Source organism: Monodon monoceros, unplaced genomic scaffold (assembly GCF_005190385.1).
Source record: "Monodon monoceros isolate NGI ecotype Baffin Bay Population unplaced genomic scaffold, NGI_Narwhal_1 Super_Scaffold_22, whole genome shotgun sequence".
Lineage (NCBI taxonomy): Eukaryota > Metazoa > Chordata > Mammalia > Artiodactyla > Monodontidae > Monodon > Monodon monoceros.
The window spans coordinates 39,483,600-39,504,121 of record NW_021703779.1 but is presented as its reverse complement, the minus strand read 5'-3'; the positions used below and the strand labels follow the sequence as shown (position 1 = coordinate 39,504,121).

At 39.5% G+C, this 20,522-nt stretch overlaps 1 protein-coding gene across 1 annotated transcript; it reads right to left on the bottom strand.

The window, feature by feature from the left end:
- Nucleotides 1-19,439: 19,439 nt before the first annotated feature.
- Nucleotides 19,440-20,006, bottom strand: DUSP21 (dual specificity phosphatase 21). Its single transcript, XM_029241275.1, is given in 4 exon segments — nucleotides 19,440-19,475; nucleotides 19,477-19,669; nucleotides 19,671-19,964; nucleotides 19,966-20,006. Coding segments are annotated over 4 exon segments (564 nt in total).
- Nucleotides 20,007-20,522: the final 516 nt, after the last annotated feature.

Sequence of the window (20,522 nt, the reverse complement as noted above, 5' to 3'; positions counted from 1 at the left end):
GTCGAAGTCAGGCAGACCTGGATGCAAATTATTACTCTGCACAGGCTGTGTGTCCTTGGGAAAGTTACTTATCCTCTAAGCCAGAATTCTGTGTCTAGTCCAATTACAGTCCATCATGAAGCATGAGATAATTTTTATACAGTAACATAGTCCTTATATCACTGTGTAATTTTTTAGATCTTGCATAGTTTATATCATATAAATGTATGTACAATAGGTATGTAGCCTCTAAGGTTTAGGTCCTTCACTGGAGAGAGAAATGGCAAAGTGGGATAGATGATTTTATAACAATTATTTCTATGAAAAGTGAACCTGAAAACCCATATGGAAGGCAGAGCAGTTGAGCCAAAGGAGCATGAACTGTGGAATCATGCAGATCTAGGTTCGAATCCTAACTCTGCCACTTGACAGCTGGGTGACCTTCAACAAGTTAGTCTAATTTGAGCTTCAGTTCCCTCATCTGTGAAAAAGAGAAGATAAATCTTTTTAACACTTTACAACATTATTTTGAAGATTTAATGCCGTAAGGTAGGTAAAGTGCCATACACATAATATTGAAAGACATCAAAAAAAAAAAAATAGGAAGGTTTGTATTTCTAAAATCCTTTCTAGCTTTCCACATTCTGGGTTCTAAATGTGTTGATCGTCAGTTTACCGATCACTTCCTCCTTATCCCTCCCCAAACTCCCTATAAGCCCAACACACTAGGCAGTCCTAATATACTTTTTGTTTGTGCATATAACCCCAACATTGCTACATCTCTCCTTCTTTATTCTAAAATTAAACCTTATATCTCTTAGTACTGCTTCCTGTTTCATAATTATAACTTAATACACTAGGAGCTGGGGAGAATAATTTTAATTTACCAAGTTGATTTGACTAATATATGCATAGATAAATCAATGTTTTAAAAATATATAAAATTTGTGTTACGCTGAGTCCAATTATGGACTAGTTAGGGCATCGTTTGTAGCAACACTGTGTTAATACTTATGTAAGTACCATCAATTAATATCAGAGGAGAAGCCCACTCAATTATAGGAAAATTAATTTAACTCCTTTTAAGCAACTAAATAGTTGATCTGAACTATTTAGGAATATGTAGTTCATTTATATCGTTAGTGCCACATAACCTATGCATACAATAAAAAGTCACATAACAGAGTCATGATTTATCTAGTCTTATAAATAGAACTATACTTATCCTTTAAATCAGGATCAAAAATAAATTCAGCTCTTCCTGCACCTACCGGTGTCATAAAGATTATCCAACTCATGTTCAAACACATTGATGACAAACATAAATATAGGGTTAGAGTTGAGGGGAGGCAAGGAGCCAAGTACAGACAGACTTTCACCTGTTTCAAAAACTTCAGTTGTCAGAATAGTTTTGGGACTTCTGGAAGAAGCCACACCCATCAGGAGCCTAGACTACCCTTACCAAGCTGTAGTGAGGCATCCCAAATCCTACCCCCCACCACCACACTGGGGAGCCTGGGCTTCCACTCCCACCCAGCAGTAACGAGGCATCACTCCTTCCTTGCTGAGGTGGTGTCAGAGGAGGCCTACTGGAGGGTCAGAACTTTTACAATGCCCAGTGGTAACAAAGCCGCCACTCCCGTGGTGTCAGTGGGAGCAATGTGGGGAACAGTAATGAGGCACTCCTATACCTCCAGACATGGTGGTATCAAGGTAGGCCTAGTGGGGAGCCAAAACTTTCATTCACACCCAGTGGTAACAAGGAGACCCTCCCCCTCCACCAGTGTCAATCAAGGTTGACTGGGGAACTTGGACTTCCACTCCTACCTGGCAGTAACGACACAGTGCTTTCCCTTCCCCAACAGAGTGATGTCAGAAGAGACCTGCTAAAACACAATATTTAGATGTATAATACCCACAATGTCCAGGTTTCAATGAAAAATCACTCATACCAAGAACCAGGATAACCCCAACATTAATTAGACAAGACAATCAACAGATGTGAACACTAAGGTGAATCAGATGTTCACGTTATCTGCCAAGGATTTTAAAGCAGTCATAAAAATGTTTCAATGGCAATTATGAATCCATTCCAAGCAACTGAAAAACCAGAAAGTCTTAGCAGAGAAATGGGAAGTTTCAGCAAAGAAATAGAATATACAAAGAAGAAACAAATGGACATTTTAGAACTGAAAAATATAATAACCACAATGTAAAACTCAATGTATGGGCTCATCATCAGAATGGAGGGGATAAAGGAAAGAGAGATCTTCAAGACAGAGCAATAGAAATTACTCAATCTGAACAACAGAGAGAAAATAGACTGGAAAAAACAAACAAACAAACAACACCACCACCAAAAAAAGAAACAAAAAAACCCAGAGCCTCAGAAATCTACGGGAAGATAACAAAAGATCTCACATCTATGTCATCAGAGTCCCAGAAGGAGAGGAGAAATAGGTCAGAGCCCAAATGGTATGCAAAGAAATAATGGCTGAAAACTTTCCAAGTTGACACAGTCCCTGTCCTGAACTCTTACTTGGAGAGTTGTATAAATAAATTTTATACTATAAAATAGAGTGATGAGTGCTATAAGCTTTACCCAAATTTCTGTGGATGCTCATAGAAGAGGCAACTTTATCAACCTAGAGGTACCAGATAAAGTTCCTAGAGAATAAAGGATGGATTGTTGGGAGCTAGAGGGTAGATACAAGGGTGGGTGTCTTCCCGGCAGAGGCAGCAACAGATCTGCAAAAGCACAGATGCCTAAGAGTATGAGAGTTCTGGTAAATTCAAGAAGGTGAGCATGGCTGTGACCAAAAGGGTAAGGAAAGAATTGGGACTTGAAGTTGGAAAAGTAGGCAGAACCATGAAGAGTCCAGTAAGGCTTACTAAAGAATCATACCAATGGTTATTGTGATTTTAGGCACAGAAATAGTAGGGTTGCTAGCGGTGTTAGTGCTGCTACTTTAAACAGATTTCCTTTCACCTGGGCTCAGCATCTGGCACCAAGCTCAAAGAATATTGACTAGCTGGCTGGTCTAGCCCCTTTGCTAGACCAGGGATCAGAAAATCCTAACCTACAGGCCAAATCCAGCATACCACCTATATTTGTACAGCCATTTCATCACACATTAAAATTAAATGAAATTCAAATTTGGGTATGCATAAATAAAGTTTTACTGGTACACAGTCATGCTCATTCATTTATGTATCATCTATGGCTACTTTCACAAAACAACACAGAGTTGAATAGTTGCAATAGAGAACGTATGTGGTGCTCTCATCTCTTCACACTGCTGCTTAGTACCCTACAAATCACAGTGATGCTGCAATAACTTGGCAGTGTTTCAGGTGCCACACATATAACACCATGACTTTTTTTTATTACCAGTACATACCTATCATGTCAAAACCAGAAAAAAGAGAAAAAGGACTTCATATGTCATGCTTTTAATGCACAGTAGAGTGTGGACTATTTTGTTATCAAATTTGATAGCCAAGCATTTATTATGCAATAAGTACAGTTTTACTAAAAGAATACAATATATGTCAACATTATCAGACTATACTCATCACAATATTCCCAACTGACAAGAAAGCAACAGTGAGAACAATTAGAGAATTTAAAACAGAATATTTTGTCACAGCAGAATTTCTTCACAAAAATAAAAAATGAATATGAGGCTGCAACCAAAGTAATTTTATGAGTGGCTCATTTCTTAGCCAAATAAGAAAAGCTGCTTAATTAAATTGTGTTTGATTGCAACAGCCAAAGTAATGTGTCCAGAGAAAATAAATTTAAGACTATTAGACTTTCAGTTAGAACAGTTGCTTGAAGAGTTGAGGACATTGGGAGCAGCATCAGTAGTCAATTAAAAACCAAAACAATTAACTGAGTGGTTTTCCTTGGCCCTTTATGAGTTAACAGGTAATACTGAGTTGTTCATTTGAGGAGTAAAGGCCTTGTTTGAAATGACTGAAAAACTAGCTTCTGTGAATAGTCTGCATGGAACAACTACAGGGGGAAATATTTTCAAAGAAGCTGAAAAAGTACTGATTCCATACAACATGAAGAGGAACCTGCTAAGATGTGTTACAAGCAGTGGTAGTAAAATATGTGTAAAACAGAAAAATGCTTATTTGAACAAACAACAAAGCTTATGAAAATGTAAGGTGTTTAAACCCTATGGCTATTTATTGTATTATTCGTCAGTGATGACTTTGTGGTAATATTTGAACTTATCGTGTGTTACTGAACCAGTAGTGGCAATGGTAACTTCATTCATTCTCATGTCTTGAACCATCATCAGTTCCATGAATTTTTATCAGAAGTAGAAGCTGAATATCCTGACTTGTTCTGTCACACTGCAGTTCTTATTGTTTGATTGTGATTCTTTTCAGCTCCAGAGCAAAACTGAGAATTATTGAATGAGAAGAACAGCCTTCAACCACTGTAATCAAACTATGAATGGCTTTGGAAATTAGGTTTTGTGGGAGACTTGATAATATGTCTTAATGAGTTTCACCAATTACACGGTAAAACAACACTTATAACATGAAACATACTTCAGTAAAATCATTTTGATGATGAGTAACGTTGCTTGAACTACAAGTAATGTCAAGCCACTTTATACACTTCCATGCTATCAAAAGTTAAAATAAGAAGCATATTATCCATTCCTATAGAAATCTGCAGCAGATATATTTTCCAAGCTCAAACTACATTCCAAGCAGCACTTTTGAGACATCAATGCAAGTGCAAAGGAAATTTCTATATTTCAAAATTCATTTAACTGTGCAACTGAGTTTCTACCTAACCATCAATTGAAAGTGATTAATCTGCAATGTAATGACATACTAAAATGCAAATATCAAGAGAAGAATCTAATAGAATTCTATAAATGCCTTCCATGCAATGAATATGCTCAATTAAAATCATATGCACATGGATTGATGTCAGTGTTTAGCAGTGCCTATCTATATGGAAAGACATTTTCAAAAATGAAATACATAAAATCCCATTACAGATCAGCATTAACAGATGAACATTTGCAAACTAATCTGATGATAAGGAATACTAATTTTGAACCCTAATTAAGCAAAATGTATTCAAAAAACAAAGAGTCCTATTCTTATTAGTAGACCTGTATTAGCAAAAACTGCACTCAAGGGAATTCCCTGGCAGTGAAGTGGTTAGGACTGTACACTTCCTCTGCCGGGGGCCTGGGTTTGATCCCTGGTCAGGGAACTAAGATCCCGCAAGCTGCCTGATGAGGCCAAAAAAAAACTACACTCAAGTATTGCTATTACATTTTAAACATCAGTAAAATATTTGTGGAAATTTGTTTTCCTCTCTTGTTATATAGGTACCTAACATCTCTAATTTTGCCTCTTGACCCGCAAGATCTGAAATATTTACTATCTGGTCCCATATAGAAAAAGTTTGCCAACCTCTGGCCTAGCTACCTTGTTCCGTGGGGACATCCAGTTCAAAATGATATATTGCCTTTTGCCCCCAAATATATCCCAGCCTAACTTCTCCAAAACATTCTCTCAAATCTAGAAAAAACAGACAAGATTTCACAATATCAAAGACTAAAACTGACAGGTAACCTAAGGCTTGGATCTGGGTGAAACTGATGTTAATTATGAGGCAGATGGCCCTAAATGGCTGGATTAAGAAAATCCCAGCCATGAATTACCTTGGCTTCATTTCCTCAACACACTGACTGAAAAAGGTAGTAAGCCACTTATTTAAGGCCCACAGCCTATCCCCTGATGACCCACTATCTACCTCCCAACTCAGAGTCAGTGTCTAAACCAACATGAGATGTCAGTTTCTCTACTTTTCAAGGATGCTCAGCAGAAAACTGATCCCCACCCCCGCCTCCACTCCAAATCCTCTAGACCCCTCTATTCCCTGTTTATCTAGGCAGATAGACAAAACAAGTGGGCAGGAAATAGGAGAGGGATTGGGAGGAAAAGGGAGTAGACTTACATTTAATAAGGTGCAGTCCCCATAACCATGGCTGGCTTCATGGGTGTGCAACCTGTACAGTTGCACAGGGCCCCATGATGATAAGAAGGGCCTCATGTTTGTTTAATGCTCTGTTGTCACTGTCTTGAAATTCTTAATTTTTGAACAAGGGGCCCCACAGTCTCATTTTGCGTGTAAATTTCCCACAGATTATGTAGCCAGTCCTGCTCAAAACTTTAAGGAAAGCCCAGCTTCTTAAAGGTCCCCAAGAGAAGTCCTTGCCGGGAACTGTATCGTGCTATGTATCACATTAGTAAAGAAGAGGTACAAAAGGTAAAGTCAGACTGTGTGTAGCCCTCCAGCTACAGACTTGAGATGGAGATTCTGTCACTTCTTCCATAGGTGGGTCCCAGGCTAAGCAGCTCAATCACTTGTAGACAGATATTGAGCCCACAGAAAACCTTGTCTTATTTGAGGGTAAGGAGAATAGTCAACCAAGGCTAGAGGAAGAGCACAGCATCTAGAAAAACATGAATGAAATGAGAACTCTTCTTCACCAGGATAATCCAGGAGAAAATTTTAGAAACCTGTTAACATCATTAAAGCTTCTGCAAAAAAGAAACAGAAAGAATGAAGGGGTGGGACTGATATGAAAATCCAACAGGGTGAAATGAAAAGAGAGACACATAGGGTAAGGAAAATGAACAAGTACTCTAAAAAAGCAGGAACAAAATCAAACACAATGGAGACAGTAAAGAGGAAAATTCATCTGGCAGAAAATTGAAATTGGTGTCAAGAACAAAGCTAATGCTAAGATATTGAATGGAGTGTAAAAAGACAGCGATGGAATCAATAAGAGAGAAGATAGCTGTGGAGGAAGAATGGATAAAATGGAGAACCAACATATGGATAATTTGAATTCTTAAAAGAGGAACAAAGGCAAATGGAAGAGACATAATAAAAATAAAATAAAGCAGAAATTTCCTCTGTTGAAGAACAATGTATGTTGACTGAAAAAGCCTACTATGTTCTAGGCAAAGTCAATAAAAGGGGACTCACAATTGGACACATCATGGCAAAAGTTTTAAGCTACAATATTAAGGTGTCTATAATTGTTCAGGCAGAAAAATGAGATCAGATTGCCCAGATAGAAACAAACATCAGTCTGTCTGATTTCTCATATCTAGAGTAGTATTCATCTGCATTGTTTTTCAGGTGTAAAGATGTCAGAAAAACACTCTGCTATTTAAGGGTTCATAAAATATATCACCTTCTTGAAAAAATTTGTTTACAATATTTTTCAACCAACCAAGAGATGAAGTTTAAAAAAAAAGCTCAAGAATGGGGAAGTCACAGAGGGGAGCCTTGTCAAGCCAAAACAGAAATGCATCTAAATAATTACATCATACTTAATTATAATACTATATGTAAAATTTTTTTCTCAAATAGAGTTCTGAATTTTTTTAAGTAGGAAAAAAGCATGTGAATCTTAAAACCTGCGTTAACATTTTCATGGGTTAGAATGTGGAAGGAGGTAAAGATAAAATGTGCTAAGTTCTGTATCTCAAAAGCATGATTCAAACTATGCTGTTTTGGGACGTCCCTGGTGGTCCAGTGGTTAAGAATCTGCCTTCCAGTGCAGGGCAGGCGGGTTTGATCCCTGGTCGGGGAACTAAGATCCCACATGCTGTGGAGCAACTAAGCCCGCGTGCCGCAACTACTGAGCCTACGCACCCTGCAGCTCGTGAGCCACAACTAGAGCCTGCTGACCACAACGAAAGATCCCGCATGCTGGGAAGATCCCACGTGCTGCAACTAAGACCTGACGTAGCCAAATAAATATTTTTTAAAATTCACTATAAAAAAAATATGCTGTTTCACTCTGGACCCAGCAATTAGATAAAAATAAGTTTAAAAAAGCTTTTGAAAAACTTAAAGGTCCATGCCACCTAATATATTTACTGTATCAATTCAGCAAATAGAAAGGTGTAGTAAAAAGTACAAGTTTCCCCTTCCCCAGGTAACTGCTTTCAACTCATAGAATAAAATACTTTCTGAAACAATGGAGAAGATAAAATCGAAACTGAAAATAAAGAAAATGGCAGAGAAATGTTAATAAATAAGTCACAGAACAAAATGGCCTAAAACCAAAGGTTTTAGAATTTCAAAATTTAAATCCCCTGCTAAAAGACTTGGTTGACTAGAAGAAATTTAAGTATAATCTAGTTACGGGAGACATACTATTTAAAAAATGGCAATAGTATGTTACAAAGTAAAAAATAGGCAAAGGTATATTAGACAAATGCAGACCAAAAAAAAAAAAAGGGAGGGGGAGGATTTGGCAATATTATTGACTCAAGACAAAAAGCATTAATCAGGCAAAGAGAGTTAGTTTTATATTAGTAAAAGGGTACAAATAGAATTCTCATTGTCTTGACGTTCAATGCCAGACTATCATATTATCAAAATATATAAAGGAAAGCTATTAGAAATTGTATTAGTCAGGGTTCTCCATACAAACAAAGCTAATAGAGATTTATTTGAAGGAACTGGCTCATGTCATTGTGGAGACTGGCAAGTCCAAGGTCTATAGATTTGTAGGGGAGGGCCAACAGGCTAGAAACTCAGATAAGAGTTGCTGTTGCAGGCTTGACTCTAAGATCTGCAGGGCAAGCTAGCAGCCTGAAAACTCAGGCAGAGTTCCTATATTGCAGTCTTGTGACAAAATTGCTTCTTCTTTGGGAAACCTCAAAATTGCTTCTTCTTTGGGAAACCTCAGTCTTTGCTCTTAAGGCCTTCAACTGACTGGATGCCCCCCACCCACATAATGGAGATAATCTGCTTTAGTTAAAGTCAACTGACTGCAAATGTTAATCCCACCCACAGATACCTTCACAGCAACATTTAGACTAGGGTTTAACCAAACAAATGTGAACCATAGCCTAGCCAAGTTAACATGTAAAATAAACCATCCCAGAAATATAGGGAGAAATTGACATACAGACAATAGCAATATAAGACTAACATACCTCTTTATTATTTTATTGGGCATATCAAAGCAGACCAAATATAAATGTGAATATAAGGAATATGAATACTATTAAAAATTTATATAATATACTATGGATTATATACAAACTATATATGAATATAACATATATTTGCTTATATTATAAATTATATAAATAGATAAGAATGGTGGTAGCAATCTAAAAAAAAAGTAATGTTGGACCCATATCTCACACTTTGTACCAGAATATAATCCACATGGATCAAATATTTAAATGTTTAAATTGAAAACATGAAAGTACTTGGAGAGCCATGAGAGACTTTTTAATATAATCTTAAAGTATGGAAAGTCTTTCTGGGAGTGACGCAGAACCCAAGAGTCATAAAAATAATAGCATAAATAAATAAATTTGACTAAATAAAAATTATCTCTGCCTGGCAAATCCATTATAAGCAAAGTCAAAAGACAATTGAAAAATTGGAGATAATATTTGAAATTCTTATTACAAACAAGGCCTTATTTCTCTAATAGAGTTCTTACAAATTGATAAGAAAAAAAGACTAACAATGTAATAAAAAATTGGTATGAGTAGCCGGTTCATAGAAAGAAAAATACAAATGGCTCTTAAAAGAACTGAGTTGTAATAAGAGACATGCAAATTTAAAAGTAAACCGAGATACCATTTTTCACTAGTCAGAATGGCCAAAGATATAAAAGTGTGATAATACCCCATGCTGCTGATTCTGTGAGGAAGCAGGCACTTCGATACATTGCTGGTAGGTGTTAATAACATCCATAGGAATTAATCTGGCAATGTTTATCAAATTTTCAAATTGTGAAATTAGAACCTGTGAGATAATAGAAAAAATATATATTGGTCTCTGCCCCCTCCCTCCCCATTCCTAAAAAATCTTGTCATTTCTTACGTGACAAGAGCACTAGGAGCATCTTTTATCCTAACGAGGTGACTCGAGCTGGGCCTGGATGGCTCCTGGATGGAGCTGGTCACTACAAAGACCAAGCCATGGTTAGAAGCTTAAGATTTTCAGCCTCCACCCCATCCTCCAGAGAGGGGATGGGGGCTGGAAATGGAGTTAATGCTCCATCCTGCCTATGTGAGGAAGCCTCCATAAAATCCCAAAAGCATGGGGTTCCAGGAGCTTCCAAGTGGGTGAACACATCCACATACCAGGAAGGTGATGCACCCCAACTCCACAGAGACAGAAGCTCCTGCACTTGGGACCCTCGCAGACCTCACCCTATGTATCTCTTCATCTGGCTGTCGATCTGTATCCTTTATCATGTCCTTTAATAAACTGGTAAACCTAAAGTAAGCATTTCCCTAAGTTCTGTGAGACGTTCAAGCAAATTAATGGAGACTGAGGAGGGGGTTGTGGCTGTGGGTAACCTGGGGACCCACTAGTTGTAACTGGCATCTGAAGTTGGGCGGAGGGCAGTCTTCGGAGACTGAGCCCTTAACCTCTCAGATCTGATGTGCTCTCCAGGTAGATAGTGTCAGAATTGAGTTAAATTATAGGCTACCAGCTGGCGTCACAGAGAATTGCTTGATGGGGTAAAAAAACTCCACGTATTTGGTGACCAGAAGTGTCAGAAGTGAAGTGTTCTGTGTGAATATATGTGGTAGTTGTGTGAGCAGTCAAGGAGACACACGGGTGGAAAACAAGGTTTTCATGAACACAGACCCACTAATTCCATTTCTAATAATGCTCTGTGGATATATTTGAACATGAATAAAATAATTTATGTATGTAAACTTAACTACAGCAGTTTATTTATTGCAATATTATTTGTAATAGCAAAATTCTGGTAACAGCCAAATGTCCATCAATAAGGGACAGATTACATGAATTATGATACTTCCATACAATGGAATACCGTGCAGTTGTAAAAGAGAATGAGAATGTTCTCTTTTACTGACTTAGCATGATCTGTAACATGTATTACTAAACAGAAACAAGACAGAGAACAGTGTGTAAAGTATGCTACCATTTGTTGAAAAATGAGAAAAAATACATACATAATTCCCTGTAAATTCATAATGTAATATCTTAGAAGGATACAGGAAAAACTCATAATATTTACTGCCTTTGGGGGGGAGAACTGGTTGGCTAGAGGACAGAGATGAGGAGACTTTTCACTCTATATACCCTTATGTACCATTTGAATGCTGAATCACAAGTATATTATCTATTCAAACATTAAAATTTTTTAAATAATAAAATATGATAAAAACATATATGTACACTTAGAATCCTACCAGTAGATAATACACTGTTCAAGAAAGGGCTAATGAGAAAATCTCAGTGCTATAAAAGCAAAAATTATACACGCCATATTCTTTGACCACCATGCAATAAAGCTGGAAATGAATGACGGCTAATGAGAAAATCTCAGTGCTATAAAAGCAAAAATTATACACGCCATATTCTTTGACCACCATGCAGTAAAGCTGGAAATGAATGCAAACTCTCACTGTCCCCAGCACAGGCCCCAGACGTGCCTAAACTTGGAGCCTCCAGGGTTCAATCAAATTTATCACACAGGCCTTCTAACTCGATCAAGTTCCATGCTCATTTTTTATTCCCTCACCATAGAGGTTATTGAAGAAAGAAGCCAACTGTGAGTCCAGATTCTAACACTGTTAAGCCCTACTTCAGAAAGTCTTGTTAAATACACTTTCTGAACACAGCTACTTGACCGAGACTTTGATGCATCTCTCCAGGACCTGGCAGGGAGTCTGGCCCAAGCACCAAAACGTTACCATAAAATTCATGTTTTCACTGCCTTCTCTCCCCTTATCAGGCAGTTACCAAAATGTGATCAAGAGGTCACCTCCCCGCATGCCTCTATCTCATGAATAGGGGACTAGTGAAGGCATATGGGAAGGAGACACTGAGGTAGCTGGAGATGGGCTCTTAAGGACCCACAGGTAAACATAGCCCTCTTATTGTATATCTTTACTTCTTTACCTCAACAGCGTAGGTCAGAACGGATAATCATGTGATGTCACAGATGTCTCATTGGTAATATAACAGATATGATGGTAAGTGTTTTAGCAGGCAAAAACTGTTTTTAAAAAATTGAATTGTAAAGAGTTGAATGAGGGTGTGTGTGTGTGTGTGTGTGTGTGTGTGTGTGTGTGTGTTTTTTTTAGTATACTAAATTATAATTTTCTAGCAATATGAGCCTTTGGAATTAAGATACACAAGCTCCAGAAATATGACTAATATTCTACTGATCAAGTTTCACATTCTGGGTGGATGATCTTTCATTTAAATATTTAAATATGTAGAAACACATACAATGTGTGTTCTATTTTTGCCTTTCAGTCTTCTAATAACTGGTTAGACAGTTCTTTATATTAGATTTTCTCTGAGAAAATAACTATTATGGTTTCTGTTTTCCTGATTCAACCTTGACTAATACCCAAGAAAACAGTAATTCCAGTCAAAACTGCCATAACTAATTTGGTAAAGTAGCAGGATACAAAATTAATGCTCAGAAATCTCTGGCATTCTTATACACTAATGATGAAAAACCTGAAAGTGAAATTAAGAAAACTCTCCCATTTACCATTGCAACAAAAAGAATAAAATATCTAGGAATAAACCTACCTAAGGAGACAAAAGACCTGTATGCAGAAAATTATAAAACACTGATGAAAGAAATTAAAGATGATACAAATAGATGGAGAGATATACTGTGTTCTTGGATTGGAAGAATCAACATTGTGAAAATGACTCTACTACTCAAAGCAATCAACAGATTCAATGCAATCCCTATCAAACTACCACTGGCATTTTTCACAGAACTAGAACCAGAAATTTCACAATTTGTATGGAAACACAAAAGACCCTGAATAGCCAAAGCAATCTTGAGAACGAAAAATGGAGCTGGAGGAATCAGGCTCCCTGACTTCAGACTATACTACAAAGCTACAGTAATCAAGACAGTATGGTACTGGCACAAAAACAGAAATATAGATCAATGGAATGGTATAGAAAGCCCAGAGATAAACCCACACACATATGGTCACCTTATCTTTGATAAAGGAGGCAAGAATATACAGTGGAGAAAAGACAGCCTCTTCAATAAGTGGTGCTGGGAAAACTGGACAGGTACATGTAAAAGTATGAAATTAGAGCACTCGCTAACACCATACACAAAAATAAACTCAAAATGGATTAAAGACCTAAATGTAAGGCCAGACACTATCAAACTCTTAGAGGAAAACGTAGGCAGAACACTCTATGACATAAATCACAGCAAGATCCTTTCTGACCCACCTCCTAGAGAAATGGAAATAAAAACAAAAATAAACAAATGGGACCTAATGAAACTTAACAGCTTTTGCACAGTAAAGGAAACCATAAACAAGACCAAAAGACAATCCTCAGAATGGGAGAAAATATTTGCAAATGAAGCAACTGACAAAGGATTAATCTCCAAAATTTACAAGCAGCTCATGCAGCTCAATAACAAAAAAACAAACAACCCAATCAAAAAATGGCAAGAAGACCTAAATAGACATTTCTCCAAAGAAGATATACAGATTTCCAACAAACACGTGAAAGAATGCTCAACATCATTAATCATTAGAGAAATGCAAATCAAAACTACAATGAGATATCATCTCACACCAGTCAGAATGGCCATCATCAAAAAATCTGGAAACAATAAATGCTGGAGAGGGTGTGGAGAAAAGGAAACACTCTTGCACTGTTGGTGGGAATGTAAATTGATACAGCCACTATGGAGAACAGTATGGAGGTTCCTTAAAAAACTACAAATAGAACTACCATACGACCCAGCAATCCCACTACTGGGCATATACCCTGAGCAAACCATAATTCAAAAAGAGTCATGTACCAATATGTTCATTGCAGCTCTATTTACAATAGCTAGGACATGGAAGCAACCTAGGTGTCCATCAACAGATGAATGGATAAAGAAGATGTGGCACATATATACAATGGAATATTACTCAGCCATAAGAAGAAACGAAATTGAGTTATTTGTAGTGAGGTGGATGGACCTAGAGACTGTCATACAGAGTGAAGTAAGTCAGAAAGAGAAAAACAAATACCGTATGCTAACACATATACATGGAATCTAAGAAAAAAAATTAAAATAAAAGGTCATGAAGAACCTAGGGGTAAGACGGGAATAAAGACACAGACCTACTAGAGCATGGACTTGAGGATATGGGGAGGGGGAAGGGTAAGCTGTAACAAAGTGAGAGAGTGGCATGGACATATATACGCTACCAAACGTAAAACAGATAGCTAGTGGGCACAGGGAGATCAGCTCGGTGCTTTGTGACCACCTAGAGGGGTGGGATAGGGAGGGTGGGAGGGAGGGAGACGCAAGAGGGAAGAGATATGGGAACATATGTATATGTGTAACTGATTCACTTTGTTTTAAAGCAGAAACTAACACACCACTGTAAAGCAATTATACTCCAATAAAGATGTTAAAAAAAAAACTGCCATAACTATTAAAATAATTCCTTCAGAAGAGAAAAAGAAGGAATCTAACAACAACAACAAAAAGGCCTCTGAAAAAGAAGCATTACTGTGGGGGAGAGGTGGGGAGGATGTCATTGCTCTACCAAATGTTACAGCCTATTATGAAGCTGCACCAATTTTAAGGAATGTGATACTGGCACAAGAAGAGATAGACAATGTAAAAAATCAGAAGGAACAAAATGAGACACAAATATTTATGATGGTTTTGCAACATCTCAAATTTTAAAAAATTAAGAGCTCCAATTTATACCATATACCAAAATTAGTTTGGGATGGATTTAAGTGTTACATGTCCCCCAGTGTAATAATTGATTGAGGCAAGTAATGCTAATATTACTGGATGAAAGAAACAGGATATTCACATGGTATAAAAGTATCACCCTACAGATTACTTACTGGTTTTAAAGGCAGGTATCTGGTGGTCACCACCCTAACTAAGTGATCAAAGTAAGAATCATTGCTCATGGGACAAAGAGACGTTTGTGCCTCCTGACATGATGTAACGTGACAGCACCTCTGAAGTGTTCTAGGAAAAAAACTTAATCCAAATCTAATCAATCATCCAGACCTAACGTCCAGTTTAAAGAAAATGCAGGTGATAAAGGAACAAGCAAAACAATAACATGAGGAAATAATTGAACAAATCCAGAATGCTGGACATTGTACCACAAAATTGTTCTGGACTCATCATAAAAATGTGGGAAAAAGAGTGGAAGCACTGTTCTAGATTAAAAGAAATACGATAATGAAATATAATGTGTGATCCTAATGGCATCCTGTCTGGGAAAGAAAAAAAAATAGCTATAAAAGACATTTTGGGCATTAAGTGAGAAAATTTAAATATGGATTGATGGTAGAGAACTACTGTTAATTAATTGGCTTAGGTTTGATAATGATATCATCAGTGTGTAGGAGAATGTCCTTATTCTTAGATGATGCATTTTGAAATATTCAAGGGTGAAGGGCCATGATATCTGCAACTTACTTTCAAATAAGTCAGAAAAAAAAGTATTATATTGAGAGAGAAAGCACGTATGAAGAAAGGCTAACAATTGATTAACATTTTTGGATGTTTGAAAATTTTCAAATTAAAAAATTGGGGGAAAAGGTTTAAAAGTGAAAAAAACATTAATGAGGAGAAAATAATAGTTAACGTTTTTATGATTATGCAATGGAGAAAACCTTTCAAATATCATTCAGAAGCAAAAACAATTCAGTTAAAAGACTCATAGATTTAACTACATACAAATTTAAACTTTAGAATCACAAACAAGCACCATAAACAAATGGCACGTGATAAACTGGGGAAAATATATGCAACATATTTGACAAGGAAAGTTGACTATCCTTATTCTGTATTTCAGGTCCTACAACTGAAAAGAAAAATAAAAGATTTACAATCTGATAGAAAATTGTCTAAGGGCATGAATAGATCATTCATAAAAGAAGGAAAATGATGAGAAGGTATGGAATACCTAGTATTTACATATTCACTACTGTTTGATGTTTCTCAGCCATTATCAGAGTCATCTGAGATGCTTGTTAAAAATGCAGCTTCCTGGGGCTTCCTTGGTGGCGCAGTGGTTAAGAACCCGCCTGCCAATGCAGGGGACACAGGTTCGAGCCCTGGTCTGGAAAGATCCCACGTGCCACAGAACAAATAAGCCCGTGAGCCACAACTACGGAGCACGTGTGCCACAACTACTAAAGCCCACACGCCCAGATCCCGTGCTCTGCAACAAGAGAAGCCCCTGCAATGAGAAGCCTGAGCACCGCAATGAAGAGTAGCCCCGCCTCGCCCCAAGGAAGACCCAACGCAGCCCAAAATAAAATATAAATAAATAAATAAATTTTTTTTAAAAAAAATGCAGCTTCCTGGGGAATTCCCTGGCGGTCCAGTAGTTAGGACTCTGTGCTCTCACTGCTGAATGCCCAGGTTCGATCCCTGGTGGGGGAACTAAATTCCCATAGGCTGCTTGGCGTGGCCTAAAAGAAGGCAGCTTCCTGGAACTTACCTATTACCTGCTGAAACTAAATTTGTGCCGCTGAGGCCCAGGTATCTGTATAATAAAAGAATCCCCAGGTGATTCGTATGTATACTATTTGGTAATCAAGGGTATGACTCAAATTTTTCCTTTCTTCAATCTACTTACCTTTGTCTCGAAAGAAACGCAAGAAAAGAGAACCCAGTGTGCATGTCACCTCCTCACTCCTGAGCTGTGTGCTGCCTTGGCAAATTCCTTAAACTCTTGGAACCTCTGATTTCTCATTTGTAGGAGGTGGACCACCTTGAAGGGCTGTTGAAAAGGCTTGAGACACTGTTGTAAAGTGCCCAGTACTGTGCTTGGTATATAATAGCTTCCTAATAAATGGTTGTTATAGGGTCATGCTGGAGTAGAATGAGCCCCCAATATGACTGGTGTCCTATAAGAAGAGGGAAATTTGGACACAGATATGCACAGAGGAAAGACAGATGTGAAGACACACTAGGGAATGTGGCCACACAGCCATGCGGCCACAGAAGCAGATACGGGTGTGATGCATCTACAAGCCAAGGAATGTCAAGGATTTCTGGCAACCACCAGAAGCTAGGAAGAGGCAAGGAAGGATTCCCCCCACCGCCGACCCCCTACCCCCGACAGTTTTCGGAGGGATCATGGCCCTGCAGAGACCTCCATTTAGGATTCTGGCTTCCAGAACTGTGAGAAAATATATTTCCATTGTTTTAAGTCACCTAGTTTTTGGTATTTTCTTATAGCAGCCCCGAGGAAAGTAATACAAAGCCAAATATCCTTCACAGGTGAATGTAAAACAAACTGTGGTACATCCATACAATGGACTACAACATGGGTAAATCACAAAGACTGAGAGAAACAGGTCACCAGAGGTTGCATCCTGTATGATTCCATTAATGTGACATTCTGTTAAAGGCAAGTCTATAGGATGGAGAACCAATCAGTGTTTGCCAGAGGTTGGGGTGGGGGCCAGAGTTTGATTACGAAGGGAAGACATGAGGGAAATTTTTGGAGTCACGGAACTGCTCTGTGTCCTGATTGTGGCAGTGGTTACACAAATGTACCCATTATTAACACTGATAGAACTGTATGTCCAAAGAGAGTTAATTTTATGGTGTGTTAATTTAGGTATTAAAAAAAATGAAAACACATGCACATATATATATATACAAACAAATTTCTTTTAAAAATGCTTGAAAAGAAATTTTCTTTCTGGGTTTCTGCCAGAAAGGCTGCTTTGTGGAGGATCTGCCACACTAGCCCTTGTGTTTTGTGAGCCTGGTCTTCTATCTGTAAAAGGAGAGGATCCATCTAGAGCAGAGGCTTTCATAATGTCCCCCACCCCCACTGCCCCAAATTGCATCCCTGGACACTCCTTTTGTGGAAGTGGGAGTGGAGATGGGTTTGGAGAGAAAGGGGTCTGGACCCACAGGTCTGCATCAACCAGAGTGGTTGTGCTCTTTGTCTCATATTGTTTACCTAGAGTAATTCTCGATTAGAATAGCTGCTCCCAAGCCAGAGCCAGATACCTGGGGATTTTGAACAATCCTGGATTCCAGGGCCTACTTCTGGGGCCCACTCATTCATCCCTTTGGCAAGTGCCTTCACGGATCCTGGTGGAACCCCAGGGTGCTGGCTCTAATGGTCAGTGATTATAAATAAGGCCTTTGGGTAGGGGACAGGGGGCCCTGGAATGATGCTTCTTGCTTTCACATGGATTAAATACAATGACACAATAGGATCGCTGAAAAGGCTCTAAATGTAGGCCTCCTCTGAGGTAGGGTCCAAAAGAACCTTAGACCATTTGTTTTTATAGACAGGATGATTTTTTAGAAGAGCGCTGTGTAGACAACAAAGGGCTGTATACAGATGGGGGAAAGGCCGCTGTGAGGATGGATGTGCTGACCCCCAACCAGCAGGGCTAAAGATTATCCTTAATAACAAGAGCAGCCCTTTCCTCTAAGCAGGAAACCATTCGCCTGCTAGGTCCCATGCTAAGGAATCTAATCCTCACAGCAACCCTGGGAGAGACAGGCTCCCACTGCTTTGACAGGTAAGGAAATGGAGCCTCTGAGAGGCCCCAGTTACAATGGGAGGAGGTGACAGAGCCAGTCCTGGCCAGCAGCTCCAGCCTACCATGCCAAGGCCCATGAGAGCAACGGAGGCCTTGTGTCAGGCGGGCTCTCTCTCTTAGCAAGTGCCCTGGAGAAGGGGATTAATGTTCCTTTTTCACAAAGGCTGGTGGGGATTGCTGAGGGCAACTCAAGACCTTGCCATTTAGTACAGCACTGGAAAAAATATTTTTGAACTTTATATAGTGGAACTGTTTTTTTTTGAAAACTATTTAACATGTAAATCTAATCTAGAAAATCAGAGTTGGGTCACTGTGGTTGAAGGTGGGGTCAGGGGTGGCCTGAGGCTCCCCCAGGACTCCCAGAGAACCCCAAGAAGGCCACTTATCCAGCAGGTTGGCACTTACTGTAAGAAGCACACAGTGGGTACCACGATGTCTAAGCCTCTGGCTTTGGATTGGGAAGAAGCAGGTGGGATTGGGGCGCTGGGTGGGTGGGAGGAGTGGCTGCGGGTGACTCACCCCTGGGTTAGTAGTCTGCTCCGGCAGGTCCCAGGGTTCAGGTCCATCTGAGCTGGGCACCACCTTCGGCACCCTCCTCTCTTGCCAGGCCGCAGCAGCCATGCCGTGCCGCTCACAGGATAAGAAACATTGTCACCATTTTACTTTTAATGAATTTTATTCTTTAAAGATAAGGCATACTAAGCTAAAAACTCCCCCTGCCCTTTTTGCTTGCCCTTCTAAAAGGTGGTTTCTAGTTCCTTTACCAACAAAAGTTCAACGTTCAATGTTGATATAGGATTTGCAGTAGATGTCAGGGGCTGACCGGGACGGCTCACATCGGCATCATCAAACAGACCTCTTTCTCGTTAGATGTCCGGAATCATACCCACCGGGGAACTGATCATGTGAGCGGTGTTCTTACTAAACAGCTTGAATTCATAATGGATAAGCTGTTCCCAAAAGCCGATGTTGGGCCGGATGATGGGGCGGCATGACTTGGTCCACGTGTAGGCGTCCAGCAGCGACATGGAGTGGTACTTCATGAGGCACGCGAGGCAGAGCGGCAGAGCGGCTCACCCCGGCGGCGCAGTGCAGCAGCGTTCGGCCCTGCTTCATGTCCACGCTGTGGATGTGATCTGCAACAGGGTCAAAAAAGTCGTAGAGGTGCGAGGTGGGAGCATCTACCACCGGCACGTGTACGTACTGGATGTCTTTGAAGAACGTGTTGGCCACCTCTGCCGACACGTTGATGACTGTCGTGATGTGGTTGGTAGACAGCATGAGTTCATTGTTGGCTGCCACCCCATTGCTGATGTATAGACTGCTGGTTATCTGGGAGAGGCCATGGACAGAGCGCTCTGACAGCCTGAGCCAGAAGGGGACACGGGGGTGTTGTCATCAAGGTGGCGGGACAGTGGTCTCTCCTGGCTGCTTTGGGGCACCACTCCTGGGAGCGAGTTCAGGAAGCAGCAGCTCGGTGGAGTCTCTTGGAGAGGGTCTGGGGGACAGTATACCAGTCATAGGTCACCACCCCGTCTCCACCCCGAACCCCCCCCCCCCCCCACCCCCCGCCGCCCTGCGCGGGAGTCACAGGCCCCCACTGCCCTTCCCACTGGTTTCCATGGCAATGGCAGCTCGCTACAGGGAGGACTTGGCCGCAGAGCCGGGTCTTCAGAGAAACCCCAGATCTCTCTTCTTTTTATCTTTCTTCATAGTCATTTATTTTCCGAGCCCGAATTCTCATCTGTCTTGATGTTTTAAAATGTTCTGTTACCAGATAGCTATTTTATGCTTCAGTTTTTGGATCACACTGAACTCAGTATCTATGAATGCTTCTATTTTATTGGTGTTGAAGAGCAGGGCTTACACTTTTTCTACAAAGTAACAGTATCATATTTTTACACTGGGGCACAGC